We start from the raw sequence: 23,708 nt of genomic DNA, 5'->3' as shown, positions 1-23,708 counted from the left end.
GATAATATACTTAGATAAAGGGATAATTACAAAAATAAAAATGGTTCAACTGGTATAGAGAAATAACAAAGAGATAGGGATCTTAATAACTTTGAGCTTAAAATTTTGTTCACAAAGAGATAGGGATCTTAATAACAAAGAGATAGGGATCTTAATAAGACTCGCGTAATTTTTCATGTGAGATCTTAGAGAATTTTTTTTTGCTTTTTACTATTTCTTGGAGGAGCATCTCCTGTTCTTATACAAAATTCGGCGGAAACCGTGTCACTCTAGATTTCGTATACAACATGTTTCAATCTACAGAATGAATACTTCCTGTGCTTTAACATATGACAATTTAACATGCGACTATCTGAACAATTTTGACCATCTAATTACAAGTAATGTTGTCATCGACAAGAAAAACAGAAATACATAACCTATGATTACATGCCACTCCTTAGCCAAAGAACAGTGGCTCACACTCAATGTTCCGTTTCGTCCAAATGTGACAAGCACAAAACCAGGCTTTCCCCTAGTAGCCCATGTCATGGCTGGTACATTCACTTCACGCATTCCATCAATTTGGCTGTGATCATAAAATCTGTGAGCATGGGCACTGAAAACAATCCTGCAAAAGGCGGTTTTTCTAGTTAGGTTTTTCTGAAAAAAATCTATTACAATCATATATGAGAATCATTAAAGCAAAACAAACAGAAAAGAGAATATAATTTTGTCCCTCTAGTCAATCTTACATGTATTTAGCAGATCAATGGACTGATCATTTTAATAATACTAGAGTCCAGAGCAAGGGCTTAATGCTCCCCTACTTCCTCGCCATATATCCACTAAAATATATAACACTATAGAAACTTTCCTCCAAGTTCAGTTTGCTAATCCCTAACTAATTTCCTATACATATTCGTCATTAAGCCACATAATCAATAACATCAGATTTCATACCCATTGTTATTTTGAGAATGACAGTTTTAAGATATTAGTTTGTCATTATCTGCTTTTTTCACCCTGCCCCTCATCACAAATGAAAAGATAATAATGAGGAGGCAAAGAGCGAAAAGAAATGACACAACAGGGAGAAAAACGATTATCTTTTACAGATCTAAGTCTGGTAGTCTGGTACTTGAAGTGACCAACTATGTTAGGTTTTTAATTGTTGACAGTTGCGTACAAAATATTATAAGTGTATTTATACATGTATATGAGCTTTTATACAAGTCTAGAAAATCTCTGGTTTGAAGAATTGTAAGATTATTGGAGAAAAGCTATTGATGTTGGACTTCAATCTCGAGAGCTATTGAGGTTGGACATCAATCATGAGAAGCAGTGAATCGTGAGTTCTAGCGAGCAAGACTAAGAGGAACAAAGTCGTTTGGATCAACGGGTTGTTTTGTGAGTCAGTCTTGTAACTGCTACTATCCTAGTGATTGGTTATGATCCGAGTTTGGATCCGTAGTTTTTTCCCGTTTAGATTTTTCCACGTTAAAATCTTGGCATTCATCTCTGCTTTCGTTTTTAATATTTCTTCGGACCTTTACTTAAGCGAACGAGTGATATCATTGCCTAGTACTTAGATGCATACTTGTGTCTAGGGGTTTTTCAAACTAGTTTAGAAAAAAGTAGACAGATGCACACACAACAGAGAATGTGTTCTCAAATAAAGCCTCCGGTTCCGTAGGTTCTACAACTGCAAGTAGTGGTAGATAAACTGGAAAAAATATAAGAAACTTATAGGCACTATTGACGTCAAACATAAGACTCAACACCAATCAGACAATGCACAGTACGACAGTAACATCCATATTTTTGTGCAATAACTGAACTTAAAAATTAAAGCAACTAGGAAATTACTAACCTTGGCTTAAGAGCCTGAAAGATATATTCAGTTGCATTTGCTGGGAGAGTCTGTTCAATGTCATATGATGCCATGCCAATGACTCCACTGCCCAAGGAGAAAAGAATAATATGAAAAGGAAAGCATTCATCATAATATGATTCACCTAGCAAGCAAACCAGATGCAATGTGAAAAAAATGACTACAAACCATAAACTTTGCAACCAATTCTCATTCTATATGAACAATATGGTCACAAAATAATCTAAGGAGACACTGAAAAATGCATTTCATCAACAAGAATCTGATTACTGTCAAAGTATTTGGAAATTTCTCTTCTTTTTGCAAGAAGTAATACTGAGCTAATATAATATGCCGATTGGAATGAAAACATGAAATAAAGTTCACATATCCAAGCTGAATTTCAGTACCTATATTCAGATCTTGGACCACCAAGAGAATCAAGTGAAGGATCTTGCTCAGAAACCTTAGCCCCTTCACTATTGCTCCTGATAGACCTATGAAGAGGAAAGTGGAGTAACACAACAGGACCTGAGCCTGATGCCATCTCATTGTCTTTCCATTTGAAATTACCAACGGTGTCTCTTTTCTCACTATATGAAATTTCTTCTTCTGTTTTAACTGTGACTTGTCTTTGCAAATAGACATTTTCTCTCTCCAGGACCTTCTCGACGCTGAGCCGTAAATTATTGTTGCCACAGAGCATCGCGACTGCATTTAGAGAGACAAAACTGACATTGCCAACATCAAAAGTGCTGCATCCAGCAGAGTCCAATCCTGGCAAATGTCTTGCTATCTTTTTAATAAATTTCTTATTTAACTTGCTGCATTCCCCGACATCTCTATCACCCAAGACAATATGAAGAGGAATTCCAGCAGAAGAACCCAGCATTTTTTGAAATTGTTGCAGAACTGTTAACCACTTGCTCTCGGTCAGCTCCGATCCCTTTGACGAAATGTCGCCCAACACTATGAGCAAATCTGGCTTCAGAGTGCGAAAGGATTTCTGATACATAGATAGGTTTCAGTTTGGGATCCAGGAAACATCAAAACGTTCCAGAAGAATCAAACTTTAGGCTTTCGGTGTATCCAAAACTCCAAATTTTGCTTAGTTAGAAAGTTACCCATAACCTCGTCTTCTATCTAATAAACCAATAGAGGAAAAACAGAATCTTACGCTAAAATACTTCGATATGAAGGGATCCCGGAAGAAGAGGTCGACGTAGGTCGCATCAGATCCCATTAATAGGAGATCCGCCACCATCATCACCTTAAGGTCGTCCAGATGGCTCGCATCCCCACCAAACCCGCCGTCAAGGGACTCTCCGGATATCTCGCACCAAGGCGTCGAGCTCAATTCCTCCATGGCAATTAACGCGGCGACGAGAAGGAGCGGGAGGGCGGATTTCCAAGCCTCCATAGACTGCGGCGCAGTGCGGAACGAGTACGATCGACTGATCTGGTCGAACGCGAGGCCGAGATCGAGGAAGGAGAGTATCTAGGGTTTGGACAGCCATGGAAGTAACTGTTTCGCCTCGTCGTCAATGTGGATAAGGTAAAATTTGACTGCGGGAGTCAAAAAGTCGTCGCAATATAGTAGAAGAGATAAGGGTATTATAGTCTTTGCAGTTCCCACCGTTGATCTAGCTTTATGTAGATCATATCGGATCTAACTTTGTTCACCGACCCGCTTTGGGAATAAACAGAAAAAAACTTGCTTGATTATATAAGGCAATTAGGTTACAATTAGGAATAAATAAATTGCATTAGATGTAAACTTTGATAAAGGATAAATTTTTTATTATTGCAAACAATATTCTTGGACAGTTCTAGAGTTTGTATTTAATTATGTAGTATTAGAGATAGCCATTAGATGTCCATATAATTATCACAAATTATACATAAATATAAATTAATAATATTATCAGAATTAGCTCTGGAGCCTTATTTTTTTTATCAGACCTGCAAAACCTCTATCTATTGAACGATTTTGATAACCCTACTCCTATCCATAGAAGTCACAATGATATAATTTTAAGATTGAAATAAGTATAGACAAGTGATCAAATTTATGAAAGGAATAAAAACACTTTGAATACGTATAGAGATAAGAAATCTAATTTACAACGGACTAGGACTTCTTCTTTTTTTAAAGTACCAATCATATTAGGACTTAAAGTTGTCCACGCTAAACATATAAATTCCCCTCACCCTCACTTGTCCGTCCGAACTTCCAACCAAACCTCTCAGACAGACTTCTTGTTAGATCTCTCTGAGGCTCTGAGCACAATGAGATCTCATGGAAATCTTCACCCGCTTCTCCTCCAATTCCTCTTTCTTCTTCTTCTTCTACCACTGCTTGGTTCCTCGTTAGACCCTCCATTCTCTTGTGACATAACAAATCCATTGAGTAGTAGCTTTGCTTTCTGCCAGCAATCGCTGCCCATCGACCAGAGAGTGGAGAATCTCATTGCGCACATGAGTCTAGAGGAGAAGGTTTCCCAGTTAGGAGATGTCTCTCCTGCGATCCCCCGGCTCGGCGTGCCGGCGTACAAGTGGTGGTCGGAGTCGCTTCACGGTGTGTCGAGCGGCGGCCACGGTATCCATTTAGATAGGGGCAGCATCCGGGCGGCGACGAGCTTTCCTCAAGTCATACTCACCGCGGCTTCGTTCGATTCTCTCCTTTGGTATCGCATTGGACAGGTTGGATCGCCTCCTTTACTTTTATGAATGATATCATGCCTTTATATATCCAAGTAAAAGATCTAAGAGCTCATGAATTGATTTAACTGTTGCATTTGAATTTTGAAGGCAATCGCAATCGAGGCGCGAGGAATTTACAACAAGGGTCAGGCTGAAGGGCTAACATTATGGTCGCCAAACATCAATATATTCAGAGACCCAAGATGGGGAAGAGGCCAAGAGACTCCTGGAGAGGATCCAATGATCAACAGCAAGTATGCAGTTGCTTACGTGAGGGGATTGCAGGGCGATGAATTCCAAGGTCCCAATTCTACCGAGCTGAAAACTTCAGCTTGCTGCAAGCACTTCACGGCTTACGATCTGGATAACTGGAAGAACAACACTCGCTACGTCTTCGATGCTAAGGTAAGTAGCCATGAATCTTTAGATCATCAAGCTAAGGGCAAAGCCAAGAATTATTTCTGATCGTCTTCTCTCGCGTATAGGTAACGGCTCAGGATATGGAGGACACCTATCAGCCGCCTTTCAGAAGCTGCATCAGAGACGGCCGTGCCAGCGGCCTAATGTGCTCGTATAATCGCGTCAATGGCGTCCCTACGTGCGCAGATTACGATTTATTATCCAAAACAGCAAGAGGACAGTGGGGGTTTAATGGGTAAAAAGACAATTAATGTCGTCAACTACTCCAAAAATATTAGTAGCATAGTAACTAACTACAACCTTTCTTTATGTAATTGGTCAGATATATTACTTCAGATTGCGACGCAGTTTCCATCATCCATGATGCTCAGGGTTATGCCAAAGCACCAGAAGATGCAGTTGCAGATGTCCTGAAAGCTGGTAGAAATTTCGAGAATCTATTTTACTTTGATTTCCTCGGATTGTAGACAAGGAACTTTTAAAATATTGGATTGTAATCTCACCCCCTCGCTGCAATAAAATCTTTCAGGAATGGACGTAAATTGCGGCGGCTACGTTCAGAAGTATGCTGGTTCTGCCTTGCAACAGGGGAAAATAACAGAAGGAGACATTAACAGAGCCCTCCACAACCTCTTCTCTGTCAGAATGAGGCTGGGACTCTTCAATGGAAATCCAAAATACAAACCATATGGTAATATTGGTTCCAGTCAAGTGTGCACAAAGGAGCACCAAAACTTAGCTCTACAAGCAGCCCAAGATGGCATCGTTCTGCTAAAGAACACAGCAAATGTTCTTCCACTGTCCAGATCAAACATTGCATCGCTCGCCGTGATCGGACCAAATGCAAACGATGCTGAGAAACTCCTCGGAAACTATGCAGGGCCGCCTTGTATATCAGTGTCCCCTCTTCAGGCTTTGCAGAGTTTCGTCGGCAAGACCCGGTACTTGCCTGGTTGCGACTCAGCTGCCTGCAATGAAAGCCAAATAGCCGAAGCAGTCGAGTTAGCGAGATCAGTTGATCAAGTAATCATGTTCATGGGCTTGGATTTGGATCAGGAAAGGGAAGAACTTGATAGAGTGGACTTGGTTCTCCCAGGGATGCAGCGAAAGCTCATTACTAGCGTTGCAAGAGCCGCGAAGAAGCCTATAATCTTGGTGCTGTTATCTGGTGGTCCTGTAGATGTGTCATTTGCAAAGCATGATCCTAAGATTGGAGGCATTCTGTGGGGTGGCTATCCTGGTGAAGCTGGCGGCATTGCCATTGCTCAGGTTATCTTTGGAGAGCATAATCCAGGTATGAGATATACACTGTTTCATCCAATATCAAATTTGAATTCTTGAAATGTTTCAGCATGTAGACATGCAGTGTTACTAAACTAGCTAATATTGAACTCTAAATCGTGTTATAACAGGAGGGAGATTGCCTGTAACTTGGTATCCACAAGAATTCACTAGAGTACCGATGACCGACATGCGGATGCGAGCAGACTTAGCAACCGGATATCCGGGCCGCACCTACCGATTCTACCGTGGTAGAACTGTTTTCAGGTTTGGTTATGGCCTCAGCTACTCGCGTTATTCTCATGAATTCATCTCTCTGCCTGGAAGAACACTGGACCTGAACAGTACCACCGGTCTTCAAGCAATTGACAAGTCTGGTACTCTGGGCTATGAGATTGAAGAGATGGGGTCTGAAGTATGTGAGAGGATTAAGTTTCCTATTGCTGTTAAAGTGAAGAATCATGGGCCAATGGACGGAAGGCATCCAGTGTTGCTCTTCTTGCGTTGGCCCAATGCTTTAGATGGAAGGCCAGTGAAACAGTTGATAGGATTCAAGAGTGTGCATCTAAAGGCAGGGGAAGCAGCCAGCGTTGAGTTTGAGGTGAGCCCCTGCGAGCATCTCAGTCGAGTGATGGAAGATGGTAGGAAGGTAATAGACAAGGGATCTCATTTCTTGATGCTAGGGAGGAAGGAACTTGAGATCATCATGGCATGAAGTGGTGCAGACGCAATGCAGCAAACTATCTGATGAGAGTTAGATTTTTCTTTTGCTAGAATTAATTTATTTTCGGATGTAATTTTTATTTTTACAACTTAGATTTGCTCTTTTATTTTCTCTAGACAATTTGTTTTTTTTTTATTTGTTAATTTAGATAAGTTTTGTTAGTCGCTTTTTTATTTTTATAATAAAAATAATTTTTATCTCAAAATAAATTTTTAAGACTTAGATTTGCTCATTTAGATGTTACTGAAATTTTGACAATGACGAGAAAAGTAATGTAAGATTTAAAATATTATTTTTACGGTAGATTCTATCCTTTTTATCTACTTCTCTATCTTTTTTTTATTCCCAAACAAATACTTAGATTAAGGAAAAAGTATAAAATAAAAACGTGAAACAATTAACACATGATCTTAGATATAGATTTTATTACGTACCAAATAAATATGAAAGCAGCTCGACTTACTTCTATTAGGATTTGGTTGAATTGTTCTCATTTTTCTTAAAGTGTCTTTACTTCTATTTCTTCCCCCATAACTCAAGTGGTTAGGAGAAAGAAAGGCTTTTCTTTCCACTTCTTTTTCTTTTCGCGTCATCTACTTTCTCATTCTTGTCGTTCTAATTCTCTCTCTTCATCCACCACTTCTCACTTCTTATCCATCAATTCTCTCTTTTGCCCTCATCGTTGTTTTCCGTGGAATCCGAGCTCGTCTACCTCCATGCCGCCTTCTATCGTGCTAAAAATTTGATTCTAAGCTGCTCTCCATTCTTGATGAGAGTGTCTCGTCCATTATTTGTTATCGGCTATGCCGCTGCCTTCTTCGCACCCATCCGTCTGCCGTCGTCCATCTGCTGGTCGTTGTCACGGGCTCAATGCCACTGCTATTGTAATAGCCGCCAGACTCTTTTACTTCTTTTATTTATTTATTCATTCTCTTTCTATTTTCCTCGGTTCTATACACAGATTATTGTCCGGTGTGTTTCATTGTCAATTTGGATCCACAGGAGTTGCAACAGAATCGTTGGAAGTCCTTTTCTTCAATCCAAACTATATCCTACTATTAATTATAATTTTTCTAGATGAAATGAACGAAGATTCGGGTACCTGACCGTGTCGGCTGAAGAAAAATAATAAAAGAAAAGAATGCAACGACAAGACAGGCACCGACTGCATCGGCAAGTAGAGATGAATCCAAAATAAATAAATAAAAGAAAGGAAAAAAATAAATTGACTTGGTTCTTGAAAAATCTCGAATTAAACAACTACAAACCGAACATTCCTTCCTGTCCGTCTGATCTTTCTCGTCGGTAACCGAACAAGGTGGGCCGACCGTCTGATCAACGTGGCCTTCGTTATATCCACTCGTGCTCCTTTTTTGGGTTCTTTTGCATATAGAACCCTACCGTTCGTCTTATTGTACATCGTTAGAGACAAACTAGCCAATAGAATCCTATGTTTTTACTATATTCCAAAATAGTACCTTCGCTTAGATTTTGCAAATGAGACTTCCTTTTGTTACGATTGAGTTAATTATTTATCAATTAGTTTGATAAAAATCTAACTGTTAAGAATGAAGTAATTATTTTTTTTTTAATTATATAGCACATTATTTTTTGATAATTATATTATCTTAATATTTTATCAAGTAAAAAATATATATCTTAGCCCAGAGTAATGTATATATATTAAAATAAAAATATTGATATCTTTTATAATTAAATTGATTAAAATTTAATTATATTTTATCTCTTTGATTATTTTTTTATTATTTATTTATATATATATATATCTCTCTAATTATTTTAAGATTAATTTAAATTAAATTTTAACGAATAGATATAGAGAATTATATTTAAATTAAAGTTTATCTCCAAAAAATCAAATTTAAATTATTTAATATTAAATAATATCTTGTATAATTAAGGTATAATTATATTTAAGAAAAAAATTATCAAAGAAAAGAATGTGTAATTATAAAGTTAAGACATACATAATTAAATATTCTTAATTAATATGCTTTTATTTTAAATAACGTGGTTTTAGAACGGAACCAAAAAAATTATATGAAAACTAGCTATTATAACAGTTGTATTAAGATTATAATTTTTAAATTAGGTATTAAAGTATTTGCGAATATATCGAGATATGGGGTTTTCTCCGATAAGATTAAAATTTAGGAGCTCATATGCAAAAAGGGCTCTGTTTTTCTTCGCCTCTCGTTCCTCTCCGCTCCTTTTCTCTGGCTTTTGACGCAGTCCTTTTCTTCCCCATCCGAGAGAGAGGAGACCTCTTCTCGCGGAGGCCGTCTTGTTCGGTGTCGAACGCCACGTCATCGGATTCGCCGGAGGTAAGACCCTTGCGCACGTTAGCATCTGACAGTTGGAGTTTGATTGGCCGATTTCCTTCCTTGCGCCCGCGCCCCCTATGGATTTTCACATGGTATTCGTGTGGATTTGATTTATAAGTGATACTTTAGGGGTGATGTAAGGATTTAGAAGGAGACCCATATCGGGAATTTAGATATTTTGGGCTTATGTACGGTTGGATCATTGGTGGATGGTGCTGGATTACCACGATGGACGGATCATGGATGTGATTTATGATTCGTTGCGTTTGTGTTGGCGTTGTTCGATTAATTTTGCCGCATTTCGCGGTTGGTCTAAATTTACTACCTTTTCCATGATCGGATAGTTGGAAGAGACGAAAGATTATATCTTGCCGAGAATTTGACTTACTCTGGAGGAATCGTAGTTATTTTGTGTAATTCAATCAATTAAAGGTTACTCAAATTGCCGGATCATCTGAAAATGATAACTGGTATTTTAGGAGAGAGGAGTGCATTAAGCCAAATTATAAGTTTTAGCTTGCAAGCCAGTTCTTGGTTTATTAGATCACATGGAAGTTAGAAAAATATATGCAAGCTATATGGTTGTTTTTCCTCCTCCTGGTTTAACCATTACAAAATGCACCTACTAGATCTATGATTCTGATGTAGCATGACTTTGGAACTCACCCGAGCGGAAAGCATCAAAATTTGTTTTGGAATTATACTATATATTGATGAGTTCTGATGTTCTCGGTCATAAGTTAAGTATGCAACTCTATGGGATTTGCTTTTTTCTAAGGTCATAAAATTTCAATAACTTACATAATAAAAAACAAAACAAAAGAATAGGAAGTAAGGAACTTCATTTGACATTCTATTTTTACACTTATATATATAAATTGAATTTTCATTTAGCTCCACAAATTAATTCAAAAATAGATGCACGAAATTGAACAGCTTGATAATGCCAATGAAAATGTGGAAGAAATGGCCTTGTTTGGAGGGGCGTTATAGATTATCATGGGCTATGAAAGGTGTTTATTTTACTATGGATTGTGGATCAGTTTTTTAAAACTCATTTAATTTATGCAAAATTAATGGATACTGCTCATCATGTAGTATTGTTAGCATAAGGTCAAACTATGTGCAATTGTGCACTACTCCTTTTCATTTCATTTTCTTTTTCTATACAGCTTATAACCATGACCCAACCCTAGTATGCATTTCTCTGCCTGTGATCAATTCTTTGCCACATCCACTTTATGGTGTGTACAAAAATCAGAAGCAGTCTAGCAATTGAATTCTGGAGAAACTAACTTTGTGTTATTCTTGTTTCATTTATTACCATCAGTAGTTCCTATTTGTTAAGTGACATCTTTTGGTCTCTGTTTTGACTTTATTAGTTGAATCTTACACTATTCATTCTGTTGCATTAGGAAGCCTTGAAAACAAACCATGAGTTCAGTGAACAATGGGACAAGTAGTTCTGCAAAACAAGCATTGTTTGAGGAACAGAGGGCCAAGGTATCCTGGATCGATACATCTGCCAAACATCTTGCTTATTTGTTAAAATTTGAAGGCTCTTACAGAGCAAGAGCTGCTTTTTCTATCCTGCATATTAGAGTTTCTTATAAGAAATGGAAATTTTATTTTCTAATAGTTCTAATACTTAATTTATATCTATATCAGCTAAATGAAGTCAGAACTCTATTAGGACCTCTGTCAGATAAATCGGCCCTGTATTGCTCAGATGCCTCAATTGCTAGGTATTTAACGTCAAGAAACTGGAATGTGAAGAAGGCAACAAAAATGCTAAAGGAAACCCTGAAATGGCGTATGGAATACAAGCCAGAAGAAATTCGCTGGGTAGTCAACTTCTCGTTTTCACTTATTAAGATATGGGGCTATGCATAAGTTTGGTTCATATTTCATTGCACAAAAAATGTTTGTCTGGACCAATTCTCCAAAAACTGACTTTTATAATGCTCAAACATCATTTCTCTACATACTATATGCTTGTAGGCATGCTGATATAATCTTCATATTGTCCACGTTTTGACTTTTATGATTTAGGATGAAGTAGCTCATGAAGCTGAGACAGGAAAAATTTACAGGACAAGTTGCTTTGACAAGCATGGAAGGAGCATTCTTGTCATGAGACCTGGATGCCAGGTGTGCACCAAATAAAGGCTTTATCGATTATCTCAAGTCTGAGAAAGTTGCACACTTATTAGTATATGGCAAGCACTTGATATAGCCTTTTGTGGTTTTAAAATTGGTTATTTTATCTGCAGAATACAAAGTCAATCAAAGGACAAATCAGATACTTAGTATATTGTATGGAGAATGCCATTTTAAATCTGGCACCTAGTCAGGAGCAGATGGTCTGGCTAATTGATTTCCGTGGCTTGAATTTGTCACATCTGTCAGTTAAGGTAACAAAAGAAACAGCCCATATTCTACAAGACCGTTACCCAGAAAGATTGGGCTTAGCGATTCTGTACAACCCTCCAAAGATCTTCGAGTCTTTCTGGATGGTATGTTATCCTTTTATGATGAAAGAAACAGTTTCTATTTGAAATTCTCTGGAGCAAAGTATTAAAGCGATTGCATTCCGGCTTAGGGTTTTGCATTATTTAAGTAAAATGTGAGAAGTATCCAGAATATATAGTCCATAGAATACACAGGTTTTAAGTTGAGATTTTTTTTTGTTACTTATTTCTGGACTACCTATTAATGAAACTCTAAATTTGGCAGGTGGTGAGACCTTTTCTAGAGCCGAAGACTTACAGGAAGGTTAAATTTGTTTACTCTGATGACCTTAGCACTAAGAAGATCATGGAAGACCATTTTAACATGGATGAATTGGAATGTGCATTTGGTGGCAATAATCAGGTGGCTTTTAACATAGATGACTATGCTGCCAAGATGAGAGAAGATGACAAGAGGATGCCTTTGTTTTGGAGCGCAGATAGGGCCTCTCTTTCGTCTGAACCATTATTAGTGACCGACACTAACCTAAATTCTGGTAACTCGGAGTCAGATTCAGAGTCTGAAATAGAACATGAAAAAGAGGCAGAAGAAGTTCAACTTGATTCCATCTGCCCACCACAAGATGATTTAGTGCAGTTAAATGAGAACGGGAACAGTACAGTTCATCGGCAATAACTTTACAGACGAATAAGAAATGTTGATGTAACATAAGACTAGGGATTAACCATCAAAACTTTTGTTGAGTCCCTTTCCCCTGTATCTTGCAATAGTTACTTTTATCTATTTGGGATTGCAGCATCACCATTATGCATCCCCTCTTAGAAAACTCACATCCAGGTATTCCATCCTCCACTGAATCCATGGATTGGCTCTGAAATCACAATACCTCTTTGAACTCATCAGCTCCTCCGTAGTTGTAATATAAACTACTCTCTTTTCTACTCATCCACCTTTACCTAAACATAATTCAGAGCTTATCATCTGAAACTTTTTCCCCTGTTACTGTTAGGTCACACCACTCACCAATAAGGTAAATTCATGGTGGTCATGCACAAATATCCCAGAACAGTGGAGTATAGTGCTCTGTGACACCCTCAAATCCAAGAAGAGCACCATGTAAAGGCCTCAACAAAGAAGTACTAGTAGCAAGCAAAGTAGGTGCTGATGAGGTAATACATCTTTATGCCCCTTCATCTTCATGGCTTTTGAGCTCATTTCATCTTTTTCTCAATGGGCAGGCAATCTTTCATGCCTTCCATTCTCACTTTCAACTTTTAGGGCCAATACATGACGCAAATGTTCCCTTTTCTTTTTAGCTTCCAGTTAGTGCAGGATCCTGCACATTGACTGGATGCTAATATTTCTACTTGCTAGCGGCAAGAGGTGCTCTAATAAATTCTTTTTTCGCCCGCCGGCCCGCCCGCAGAGCTACGGATACCTCACCGCGTATCCCAGAATGTTGTTGATGAGTAGAATTTCGTATATTTGTAGGATGAAATTATAATACACGGGAAGATAGTAGGCGCTAATCAAGCTATATTTATAGTTACAATTCTATCATTACTCAAGAAGAATTATATATCAATTGCATTTCTTAGGTATGTTGTTGGGCACTTCAAGTCTTGTTTGACCTTTTAAATATGCTATAAAAAGAAAGAGAATTTTTGTGCCCTTTAGTGCATGAGGAGGAATTTCCATTTGTTGCCGCATCGTATTTTTATGCCCTTTCCTCTGCCATACGTTGGGAACTTGGAATGATGGAATCCAACGATTTTGACCTCAAAATGGAGTTAGATTCTTTCTACTCTCTTCTTCTCGGAAAAGAATTTAACAGAAATGAAGATGATTTTGATGATTTCTTTATAAATTATAGGTAAACTGCCATCTGATTTGGTGCAATAGTTAGTTAACCATTGACGCCTAATTATTCTTATAGAAATAGAGTATGATTTGAGAATAATTGACAATTTAGTTATTTAATAGTAAATAAATATTATTTTGGGATGAAAATTAGATAAATGGTGCAGACTAAGTTAAACTACAAAATGTTTTCCCTTGTAAATACTTATATCTCTCTTACCACACGTGTGCACCAATGTACTTATTTCTAGGGGGCCCTTAATTTTATTTTCCTTCCTCATAGGAAAATATAAATAATTTTAAAGCCACTAAAATTAGGTGGGAAAAATAAAGTAAATATATAAATAGAAAGAATTGGGGAACAAAGAGGCGACAGAGCTGAGTAAGCGTTGGGCCAGGGCTTGCATCTGGGGTCCCCTCATGGTGACGTCATAGTTGGCTTAAAGTAGTCCGTCCTAGCTGTCAACTGTTATATTCGGAAGGGTGGGAAAAATAATTTAAATAAATTATTCCTTTCCCAATTATTGACGCCACGACACCTGTCCGTCTAGGAGACCGGCAATAGCCGGTTATTTTGATTTTAGTGGTGAAAAAGATTTGAAGTTATATTATTATTAGTTGGTGTGTTTAAATAACTTAATACTTCTTTTCATTTGACCCCCATAAACATTCTCTCTTCCAATAATAAATAACTTGTAAAGAAAGAAGTATTGTTTGTTAATCAAATATGTTTCATATCAACTATCCCTAGTGAATTCAGAACTTATTATTAACAATGCACTAAAATATACCAAAAATAAAATTTAAATTATGTTGTTGCCTACCCAATTGGTACCCTGTTTGTGTGCAGAGTGCACGCTCCAATCTCTCATTTGTCCCCTGACCCAGGGTACACCCAGACCTCCCATTGGCGGTCACTCGCCATGGCCAAAGATTCACCTACCACGTCACCGTCCACCCCAAGTGGGGCCCACCTTCTGGACTCCTGAAATAACCTTTCTCGTCCTATAATAACGGACCCCTCCTGGTACTGAGTCCAGCGGCCATCCAGATGTGGCCCACGGTGTCCTCCACGTCCCCCTCACCCAACTCAGCAACGGGACCCACGTCCCTAGTTCTACTGGGCCCGGGGCCCACGGTGGTCCACCAATCAAACACTCGCCTAGTCTGATCGACGTATGATGTAACTACTTTTTGAGAAATGATTTGCAAGATTGTTCCGCTTTATAGTCGGTTTAGCAAATATAAGACGAAAACACGTATTATTATAAAAATAAAAAAATTAATTTGTGGATGATCGTAGAAGCATCCAGAGAGAAGGAAAGTTCACTGGAGTTCCTCCCCCGCTAACAAAAAGACACTGTTGCTCTAAATCAGAACAAAGCCTCCTCTTCCCTTTTTTTTTTTACCATAGAAAGTAGGAGAGGGTGGGAGACAAAGACAAAATAGCATCAGAAAGCGGCTGCTTTGGTGAAAAAAAGATTGCAAACTGTATGAATGGAGTGATGTATGAGCTAACCCTTCCATTTGTTTTTGATGCAACGGCCATTGTCATCATAAGCTAAGGGTTTTTGACTTTGTAATAAGCTTTCTTGAAGATTATGACCACTCTTAGCTCATATTGGGGTCAAGTTAGTGCTCAATTATAGAGATTAGTTTGCATTGATGGTTAACTTTTATAAAAGTTATAAGATAAAAAAATTTTCTTCTATTTTTTATATGTGAGCAGAAAAAATTATAAGGAGAGGGCAACAAAAGTAATAGCTGACGTGCCGGAAGCATTGATGTAGAGATTCTAATGAACGGTCTAGATTCCTCCTTGGGCCCTCCTCTTCTCCTCCTATTTTAAGACCCCTCGCTACTCACCGCTTCCACTCTTCTCTCTTTCTTATTTGCTCTTCTCTTGCTCTCTTCCTCCTTCCACACCTCCTCTTCTCTAATCCAAAGAAGGAAACAGAGATAGAGATAGAGAGAGGGGAGGGAAAGAATCTAGGCGAAGATGTTGCTCGGAAAGAGGCCAAGACACCCGATGCGGCGGACGACGAGCATGACGGAGTTCGCTGCCGACGTGGAGGCGCCTCAGCCGTCCGATCAGGAGAGGCCCCAACATAAGGAAAGGCAGCAGCAAGCGGTGGCGCAGAGGAGGTACGGCGGGGTCGGGCAAGGGTGGCTGGACGCTCGTCACGTGGCGGCCGGGGCCGCCTCCATGAGGGATCGCCGGAGGAACTCCGGCGACTTTGCAGCGGTGGAGACGGCTCCCTTCCTGAGGGCTTGTGGCCTCTGCAAGCGCCGCCTTGGCCCTGGCCGTGATACCTTCATGTATAGGTATCTCTATCTATCTCGGCCTTAAAAATCCCATCTTTGGCGGCTCAAAAAACAACAATAAATATCCCACCTTTCGATTTTTGATTTCTGTCGAATTTCTCAAGTGGGGTTTTTTTTTTTCTCCCAGAAACTTTTGGTTTTTGTTTATTTAAGATCTTTGCGGGATGAAACTTTGTGTGAGTGTATCAGATCATTAAAACTCCTTTTCATGACTTCTTTCATAGATTCAAATACTACATAAACCTCATAGTTCACCAAAAAAAGTTCTCCCTTCCGCAAGATCTAATCTTTGTTCAATAATTTCTTTTCTTTTCTTTTCAACAGGGGTGAGATAGCCTTCTGTAGCTTGGAGTGCAGACAGCAGCAGATGAATCTAGACGAACGCAAAGAGAAGTGCTCTCTTACTTCCATGAAGGATTCCCCACCTGCAAATGGGAGCTCAGAGCAATCCAGCAATGGTGAAACTGTGGCAGCTGCTTAGATCTATCCCAAAATATTTTCCCATAGAATTCCAGTAGAACACCTGAAAATTATATATATATATATATGTGTGTGTGTGTGTAGATGTCAGAAGGCTTATGCAAATTAATAGGTCTTTAAGTTTGGATGTAATTGTTTCCATTTTCCAGCATCAATGCAGCTATTGGAAGAACAATATTGTGTGCACTGATTCCAATTCATCTCATCTCCCAACCTAAAGTTTTGGTTATCATAAATGTCCATGATGGCTTTAGATCAAGTGGGTCTTCTCTTTTTGAGTCAATTGGATCTCCCATCCTTTTCCTGTGAGTCCAGCCTTCTAGTGGCAGAGAGAAGTACAACCATCCAGTTGTTTCAGGGAGAAGCTATCATGCATCATGTAGTATTGACTCCAATTGATGATTGGAGGAACTCAGCCCACAAATCAAGAGATGATGGTTGCCATGAAATTTTTCTCCTTTTTTTGGGTATTAATTGAATGCAATCTTTTCAATTTCTTTGATTTGGTTGACTTCTGACTTAATTTCTCAAATGATTAATTTAAAGCACAGCCAAGTGCCTTTGGTTCACCGCAAGCGATGTATAAAAAAAATGAAACTTTGAGAAATTTATTAAAAAAATCATATTTTTTAAGGGATAATTAGTTACACCTTCCTGAACTATTTATTAAAGTTTTTCATAATAAATTATCACTATTTTTCATATATTTTTTTTAAATTTTTTTACCACATATAGTCCTTTGAATTAAGAAAAAAAAAACTATGGGACTTCTAAATAATAAAAAAGTTCTGAAGGTATATATGGTTAAAAATATGTTAAAATATTATGTGCAAAAAACTTTCAGGGGTCTAAATAGAGTTATCTTTTTTATTATTATTATATCCTATGTTTCATAGTTAAATTAACCTCATCGTAATATTCTATATAAATTAAGAATATGTAACCACTTACTTTACATTAAATTATGGAATAATTAAAAATATTTACCGTGTTCTCTATAAATTTATGGGATAATTTCTCTTTTATCGGTAAACTATCTTCTTTTTTTACAGTTACTCTCTAAACTTTTTTTTTAATAATAATAATTTTTAAAATTTTTATTTAGTAGATAATAACTGAAATATTTTTAATAGTTTAGAGGGTTATTATTTATAAAAAAAGTTCAATAGATTATTGTGGAAAAAAGTGATTATTCAAAGGAGTTACAAGGGAATTATCTCCAAATTTATCTAAAAACTTTGAATACCAACAAATTGATGCATCTAATGTGATCATACTCTTAACTAAAATCTAGTATTGCAACAAAGGATCTTCACAAATAGATGGATAAGATTCTATCCCTTGGTTCTCATCACTATTTCCCCCCTATTAAACAAACAAAAAAAAAAACAAACCTTAGTTATCACTCAAACTGATCAATCTTAAGGGACTAACTGTTTGGGTGGTGGTGGTGGTGGTGGTGGGGACTATCAACTATGTCATCTTTGCATGGGGTGGGACCCTCTCCCTCTCCTCCCAGCCATATGAGACCAAGGAAAGTGACTCCCAAGTGTAACCTTTTCGGGCCTCTTGTGGACCCCAAGGAAAAAGATGCATGTCCTTGCATCATGATCATCATCGCCACCATCCATGGTGCCCCACCAGTTTGGCATCCATGGCGATGTCACCTTCTCCATCTTTCTCTCATCTCAATCTGCTGCTATGTTGACGTAGATCACAAGCAAAAGATATTGGGGGTGGGGGTGTGCAGGGCAATAGACAAGCTGCTGTTCCAAATTTGTGCAGTGATCCTGGAAAGAATGGGTTTCCAATAGGGAATGCCGGAATGGTGTGGTAGGACTAATTGGTGTTGGTGCCATTAATATTTTGTTGTACAAGCTCTCTCTCTCTCTCTCTCTCTCTCTCTTCTTAGTGTGGACAAGTCCTATCATTTTACTGGATTTCACTTTGGAATTCTTGATATTTGCTTAATAGTATCCTGGACTGGTTCCCAATTTAAATGATAACTTGCATGAGAGAGAGAGAGAGAGAGAGACTGCAGACTTTATGTGAAAATCGATCTCTTGGTGGAAGAAAACTTTTATATGTGTCATCATTAAGTACACTTTTGAAATTCCTAAAATCTGAAAACTAAAATGAATCTGTTTAGTGTGAGCTGAAATGTATTTTTGCCCTAGCTCCGCTAGGGTTTTCGCCTAGGTAGAATTTTTTTTCTTCTTCTTTTCTCCTTTCAAGGGTCTCTTTTGTATTGAGATTTTTTTTTTCTATTCTACTTTTCCTTTCTCTTCTCCATCATCCACGGTAGATCTGATGTTTCCTCGAGCTTCTCTCTCCTCCTTTTACAATGCTTCTCATCTTCCTATAGATAATTAGTCTTAGGGTTCTCGATAAAATGCAGTGGTATGAGGAGCACCATCTTCGTCTCTTGATATATAGAGGCACAACCAATTACTATACAAATTTAAATTATACAATTAATTACTGTACAGTTCGACAACGAACCCACTAGTGCATCAATTATAGACATTTGATGGCTCTAATCATGCTTTTCAAAAATCATGACATATTTATATTTCTTTAGTGCGCAAAAGTGGTCATTAGATACACACAATTGATATATTAGCAATGCACTCAGATAACGTGCATCGAATCAATCTTCTCATTGAAACGAAGTAGCTCAGAGTTACGGCGCACTTGGTGTAATTCATCATTTACATATAAAAAAAAAAAACCCTCAGTTACTTTTCGTTCACAATGCGCTGCTTAAAATTCTTCCAGATAAGTAATACAATACATTGATTGGATCTCTTTATTAAGCTGATGGTTTTGTTTAGAAGGTATGCATCATTAAATACTAGGTTAGATCACGGTAAAGATTTTTGTCTAAAAGTTCCAATCATGGCGGACAAAACCCCCCTGAATTGGCTCTCTTGTCGAATCTATTCCCTCCCTCGGATGACCAATTAGATCTTGGCTACGTGTTTTCCAACGTTTAGATTCTTGATATGGTAAAGTGCTCTTCTAATAACCCTTTAGACAAATAGCATCAGAGATCCGAGCCAAGGGTATAATATAAAATAGGAAGGAAGACTTGAGTCTAAATTAATAGAATAGTGAGGGTTTTAATTTCAAGAGAGAGAGAGAGAGAGAGAGAGAGAGAGAGAGAGAGAGAGAGAGAGAGAGAGAGAGAAGAGGAATAGTTGAGGTGCATCCATGGGCATCTCTCTTTTTTTTCTTTGATTTATCCACCCACTCGCATACAAAATATATTCTCTATTTGGGTATGTACGCAATATTTTCATTATTCGATGGCTTCTTTGGAAGGAACGTAACAAGAAGAATCTTCTGTGCTTAATATTTATTTCTCAATGAGATGATGGTGCTCTTATAAATATATTATGTACCCAATTAATTAGTTTTTTTGGCCAGATAAATAAATGGTTAGGGTTTGGTATTCCATGACTTTTAAGCATGGCAATGCTAGCTGTGTGTCTCCCATGGCACATCACATCTTGTTGTGGATGGAGGAAGCCATGAGCTTAATTTAAGCTCTAATCTAATCTTGGTATCTTTGTATTTCCTAGGTCTTAAATAAATAACCAAGAGGGATTTAAAGTTACTTAAGTTTGGGATTTAGAGGGGGGGGACTAAGACCCATCTCCTTACCTGTTAAATATTGTATTCTTTCACTAATTCCAAGCTAAGATTTTGTTATCAGAGCTCCACCTGAAAGGTTCTCACTTCAAAGCTGCCTCTCCAAGTGGGTCTTTTTAGTATTGGTTGGATAATTTTTTAAGGGTCATGTAAGTAATCATCATATATATTTCAGATGCACCAAGTTGATGTATATATTGTTTTGGTTGTTGTTCTTTTTGTTCATAACAATTTGGATGTGTTATAAGATCATCTAATGAGCATTTGACTGAAGTGATAAGATCATAAGTGTGTTCTTGACTTGAAGCAATTTAATTTGGTAAGTGGGGTTCGCATGCTTGACAACAATTAGTTTCATACAGCCTCCAGAATTGTTTATTAGAGTTTAATGCAATCATAATGGAGCTAAAGAATTCATTACCATGAGTTAGTAGGTAGCCAACTCTTACTTTTCTATGTCAAAGTCTTTGATGACTGCCAAATTATAGTAGCTAGTATTTGGTTCACTGTCTGATCTGAGATCATCAACTTTGGTTTCACTTGGTGGTTTATGTTCATGTCTTAATTACAGACAGTTACTTTGAAAAGTTTGGTGAGCAACTGAAACTAATTGTTAGAAGAAAGAGGTGATAATATTATCATTTGAGGTAATAAAAGCTTCATGTGGATGCAAACATAACCCTGATCACAAGCTGACTACTGACCTCAATTCCAATATATTCTTCTTCTTCTTCTTCTTCTTCTTCTTAATATTATTGACAAAACAAGCCCTTTTCTTTGTATTGTTATAAGCTAGAGTAAATTACTGATTAGTCTTATCTAGTTTGGCTCGATTCTACTCATCTTTATACGCTTTAAACTTAAGTATCTAATTCTTCTGTGGTATTAGACCAAATAGCAACAATTAGTCAACCGTTAACGAGATATAAAAAGACTTAATCATCCCTACATAAATATAATCTGATTTGATAATAGTAGGAATAGTTTGGTCATTTAGCAACTTAATTTGAACCACCAGGAACTAAATGCTTAAGCTTAAATTACAAGGGTGTAACATAAAATCTGTCCAAACTAAGTGGGGGTAAAATGGCATTTGCCCTATAAACTGTACTACTTGAGCAAAGATAATTAGTTGAGCCTTAGAAGAGATCTAATGAGCTGTCTGTGGCTTAAATCCAGAGAAAGGACACCCACTTGGTGTTTAAATTTTTAATAAATGATTTAATTTAGATTTTGATAATGAACTGCACATGTATAGTGGAATCAAAGATTGCAGAGGGAGTACTAAACTCTTCTTCTCTTGCTTGTAATTGTACAAGTTCTATGTTTCACTATTCTTTCCAAATAAAACATCAACTTGAAATATATTTGTCAAGTTCATATGCCAATATTGAAGTTCTTAGTAGACTATTAGATTCTCTTGTTATGGTAGCTCTGTACATCCCTTGATGCACACGTGTATCAACTGTTGTTTTTTTTGTATGAAATGAACAGATAACAGAAGTTTCACATGCAACAAATATTAGTTTAACTCATCCCTAGAAATATTTCTTTCTGTAAGTAAAATATTTTGGAAGAGTTGCTCCACAATCCAAGATTGCATGAGTGCCAGCTTGATATCTATCTGTTCTAATGCAAATGGATATATAATTATTGGAGATTAATGCATGGTATCAGACCAAACCATTATTTTGGTGTACTGAAGTCAATTCTGTCGAATATATCGAAGTGCGAGAATTTTAGCTTTTTAATGTAGTAGTTTTAGAACATAGAAGACTTTGTATCATAGATTACCATGAGGATATTAATCTAGATTTTTGCTGAATTAGGCTAACAGATCAGTGGAGTTGCATTGGCATGGAAGTAACCAATGTAGCAGACTCCATTCAGTACTTGTTTTCAGAACTTTGCAAGCAACAGATTGGTTAAGCTACTCTTAATTCCATTTTGTTTATTTTGAATCATATATTCTTCCATTATCCAATGCACAATCTGTCTCTTAAATTGGAACCAAGAGATAGATTACATGACTTACATCTATAGCAATGTGAATTTTGCTGAAATAAAACATATATAGAGGTTTCTGGTAAAGAGATCTTAGTATGATCACCTCTTTGATGGGCTAAAGCCATTAGAAGGCCCAACTGAAGGCAGCCTCATTGTTTTTTTATGCCAACATGCGCGAAAACAAAGATAACATTTACAACATTGTGAAGTATATGAATGGCACAATAGCAGCACAAATGAGTTAGAAAAAAGATCTGAAAAGGATAAAGGTAACTAGTCCTCAAGAATGTCGATTTGTTTGCAAACCAAAGGAATTAGAGCTTATTAACTTCCACAAATTGTGAAAAAATAGTACATAACCTGATCACAATACAAGAATTTGATTTACAAGAAACAAACAAAAAAAGGAAAAAAATTAAAAGCTATCTTTATCTTCACAAGCACCTCATTTTCTTCTTTCTATTTGACCTAGCTTTTAATTCATTAAGCTGGTTGATCCACACTTCTTTAGGAAATGCTTCTCTCCTCACTCCTCCATGTTCTTCTTGAACTCCCAATTGGATCAAATGATCGTGTTTCTCACGTAAAACCGGATCCGAGAGAGTCTCGTAAGCCCTTTGGAGTTCAATGAACATCTTTGTGAACTCTTCTCTTTTTGAAGGTGGACACACATCAGGGTGGTAGAGAAGTGCCATGCTCCTGTAGGCTCTCTTGATTGCATCCACACCAACCTTTTCTGAATCAAGAGCTAAGACTTTGTAGTAGTTGGTGTTCTTCCTCATGTTCCAGTGACTAGCTCTGCATGAGAAGTTACACTTGGTGTCATAATTTTGATACAGTGGGAATGCTGCATTCATCTTTGATGCATTAATGCATGAGAATAGATAAGCATCCATATGAGAGGAGGAGAAATGAGAGATAGTTCAAATGAGGGACTTTTTGGTTGGTCTCTATATATAGAGAGGAGATTCACATGATAGTACTTTTTTGGCTCTTTTGCTTTTGTTCATATCCATTTGTAGTCCTCTCTATGAATTTAGACACAGGAATCCAAAGGAACGCCCACTTATGTGGACTTGAAAATAAGAGCACATTCTTAATTGATTAAAAACAAAAGACATTCATCATGAAAATTTTGTCCTATGCTCTGTTCTTTTTTTTTATCTTAAGGTGCAATTGATCAGAGTTTATTTGCCAGCAGTAGAAGATTCAAGTCATTGCCGACCAAAACTTTCTTCAAACTAATAGTCATGAGAATTGTCCAATGGTTGCCGATTAAGTTTTGGTTAAACAATAGGTGAAATCTCTAAGTATTGAGGTTCGTTTGAGGACAAATTTTTGAATAGACCAAGTCTGAGATAGTGAAATCTTTCTCTAGATTCTGATGACGTCTTTGTCCATTTCTTTGTCAGCTATTATGTTGCATGTACATGCACTCATGCAAAAGCTATACCTCCAAACTTTTCTAGTATCCTAAATTACATTCCTTTCCATTTGGCAAAGAAAGTTAATATCTACCATATGCCTCCAAAGAATTTCCTATAAAATTCAAAAGTTTGCAACATATCTCAAGAAGATCCACCTT

General features: G+C 37.3%; 4 protein-coding genes across 4 annotated transcripts; 3 read left to right on the top strand and 1 right to left on the bottom strand.

The window, feature by feature from the left end:
* Window positions 1-169: 169 nt before the first annotated feature.
* Window positions 170-3,440, bottom strand: LOC140799543 (uncharacterized). Its single transcript, XM_073153901.1, has 4 exons — window positions 3,030-3,440; window positions 2,263-2,858; window positions 1,853-1,939; window positions 170-610 (listed from the first exon to the last, which is right to left on the bottom strand). Exons 1-4 carry the CDS (start codon window positions 3,270-3,272, stop codon window positions 349-351), a joined length of 1,188 nt encoding a protein of 395 aa, XP_073010002.1. The 5' UTR covers window positions 3,273-3,440; the 3' UTR covers window positions 170-348.
* A 613-nt stretch (window positions 3,441-4,053) lies between these two features.
* LOC140800347 (probable beta-D-xylosidase 7) lies at window positions 4,054-7,094 on the top strand. The gene is made up of 6 exons (XM_073155086.1): window positions 4,054-4,555; window positions 4,664-4,960; window positions 5,041-5,210; window positions 5,298-5,395; window positions 5,505-6,269; window positions 6,388-7,094. Exons 1-6 carry the CDS (start codon window positions 4,142-4,144, stop codon window positions 6,969-6,971), a joined length of 2,328 nt encoding a protein of 775 aa, XP_073011187.1. The 5' UTR covers window positions 4,054-4,141; the 3' UTR covers window positions 6,972-7,094.
* A 2,031-nt stretch (window positions 7,095-9,125) lies between these two features.
* Window positions 9,126-12,627, top strand: LOC140800348 (uncharacterized). Its single transcript, XM_073155087.1, has 6 exons — window positions 9,126-9,325; window positions 10,741-10,828; window positions 10,994-11,170; window positions 11,378-11,476; window positions 11,599-11,841; window positions 12,062-12,627. Exons 2-6 carry the CDS (start codon window positions 10,760-10,762, stop codon window positions 12,470-12,472), a joined length of 999 nt encoding a protein of 332 aa, XP_073011188.1. The 5' UTR covers window positions 9,126-9,325; window positions 10,741-10,759; the 3' UTR covers window positions 12,473-12,627.
* Window positions 12,628-15,426: 2,799 nt separating this feature from the next.
* LOC140800400 (FCS-Like Zinc finger 5-like) lies at window positions 15,427-16,637 on the top strand. The gene is made up of 2 exons (XM_073155165.1): window positions 15,427-15,982; window positions 16,307-16,637. Exons 1-2 carry the CDS (start codon window positions 15,657-15,659, stop codon window positions 16,461-16,463), a joined length of 483 nt encoding a protein of 160 aa, XP_073011266.1. The 5' UTR covers window positions 15,427-15,656; the 3' UTR covers window positions 16,464-16,637.
* Window positions 16,638-23,708: the final 7,071 nt, after the last annotated feature.

The sequence above is a fragment of the Typha latifolia genome, chromosome 13, assembly GCF_019914945.1.
Source record: "Typha latifolia isolate L0001 chromosome 13, TyphaL0001v2, whole genome shotgun sequence".
NCBI classification, from domain to species: domain Eukaryota; kingdom Viridiplantae; phylum Streptophyta; class Magnoliopsida; order Poales; family Typhaceae; genus Typha; species Typha latifolia.
Note: the sequence above shows the minus strand (reverse complement) of the source record. Positions and strands in the feature narration are given on the sequence as shown.

What these genes read in the sequence shown, in the direction of transcription:
- LOC140799543 (XM_073153901.1), bottom strand. Translation starts at nt 3,272, where the DNA reads ATGGAGGCTTGGAAATCCGCCCTCCCGCTCCTTCTCGTCGCCGCGTTA. An exon ending in TCATATCGAAGTATTTTAGC is followed by an intron (nt 2,859 to 3,029) that starts GTAAGATTCTGT and finishes TCTATGTATCAG; the next exon opens with AAATCCTTTCGCACTCTGAA. An exon ending in GGTCCAAGATCTGAATATAG is followed by an intron (nt 1,940 to 2,262) that starts GTACTGAAATTC and finishes CTCCTTGGGCAG; the next exon opens with TGGAGTCATTGGCATGGCAT.
- LOC140800347 (XM_073155086.1), top strand. Translation starts at nt 4,142, where the DNA reads ATGAGATCTCATGGAAATCTTCACCCGCTTCTCCTCCAATTCCTCTTT. An exon ending in GCTACGTCTTCGATGCTAAG is followed by an intron (nt 4,961 to 5,040) that starts GTAAGTAGCCAT and finishes TCTCGCGTATAG; the next exon opens with GTAACGGCTCAGGATATGGA. An exon ending in CTTTGGAGAGCATAATCCAG is followed by an intron (nt 6,270 to 6,387) that starts GTATGAGATATA and finishes GTGTTATAACAG; the next exon opens with GAGGGAGATTGCCTGTAACT.
- LOC140800348 (XM_073155087.1), top strand. Translation starts at nt 10,760, where the DNA reads ATGAGTTCAGTGAACAATGGGACAAGTAGTTCTGCAAAACAAGCATTG. An exon ending in TTGAGGAACAGAGGGCCAAG is followed by an intron (nt 10,829 to 10,993) that starts GTATCCTGGATC and finishes TATCTATATCAG; the next exon opens with CTAAATGAAGTCAGAACTCT. An exon ending in TCATGAGACCTGGATGCCAG is followed by an intron (nt 11,477 to 11,598) that starts GTGTGCACCAAA and finishes TTTTATCTGCAG; the next exon opens with AATACAAAGTCAATCAAAGG.
- LOC140800400 (XM_073155165.1), top strand. Translation starts at nt 15,657, where the DNA reads ATGTTGCTCGGAAAGAGGCCAAGACACCCGATGCGGCGGACGACGAGC. An exon ending in CGTGATACCTTCATGTATAG is followed by an intron (nt 15,983 to 16,306) that starts GTATCTCTATCT and finishes TCTTTTCAACAG; the next exon opens with GGGTGAGATAGCCTTCTGTA.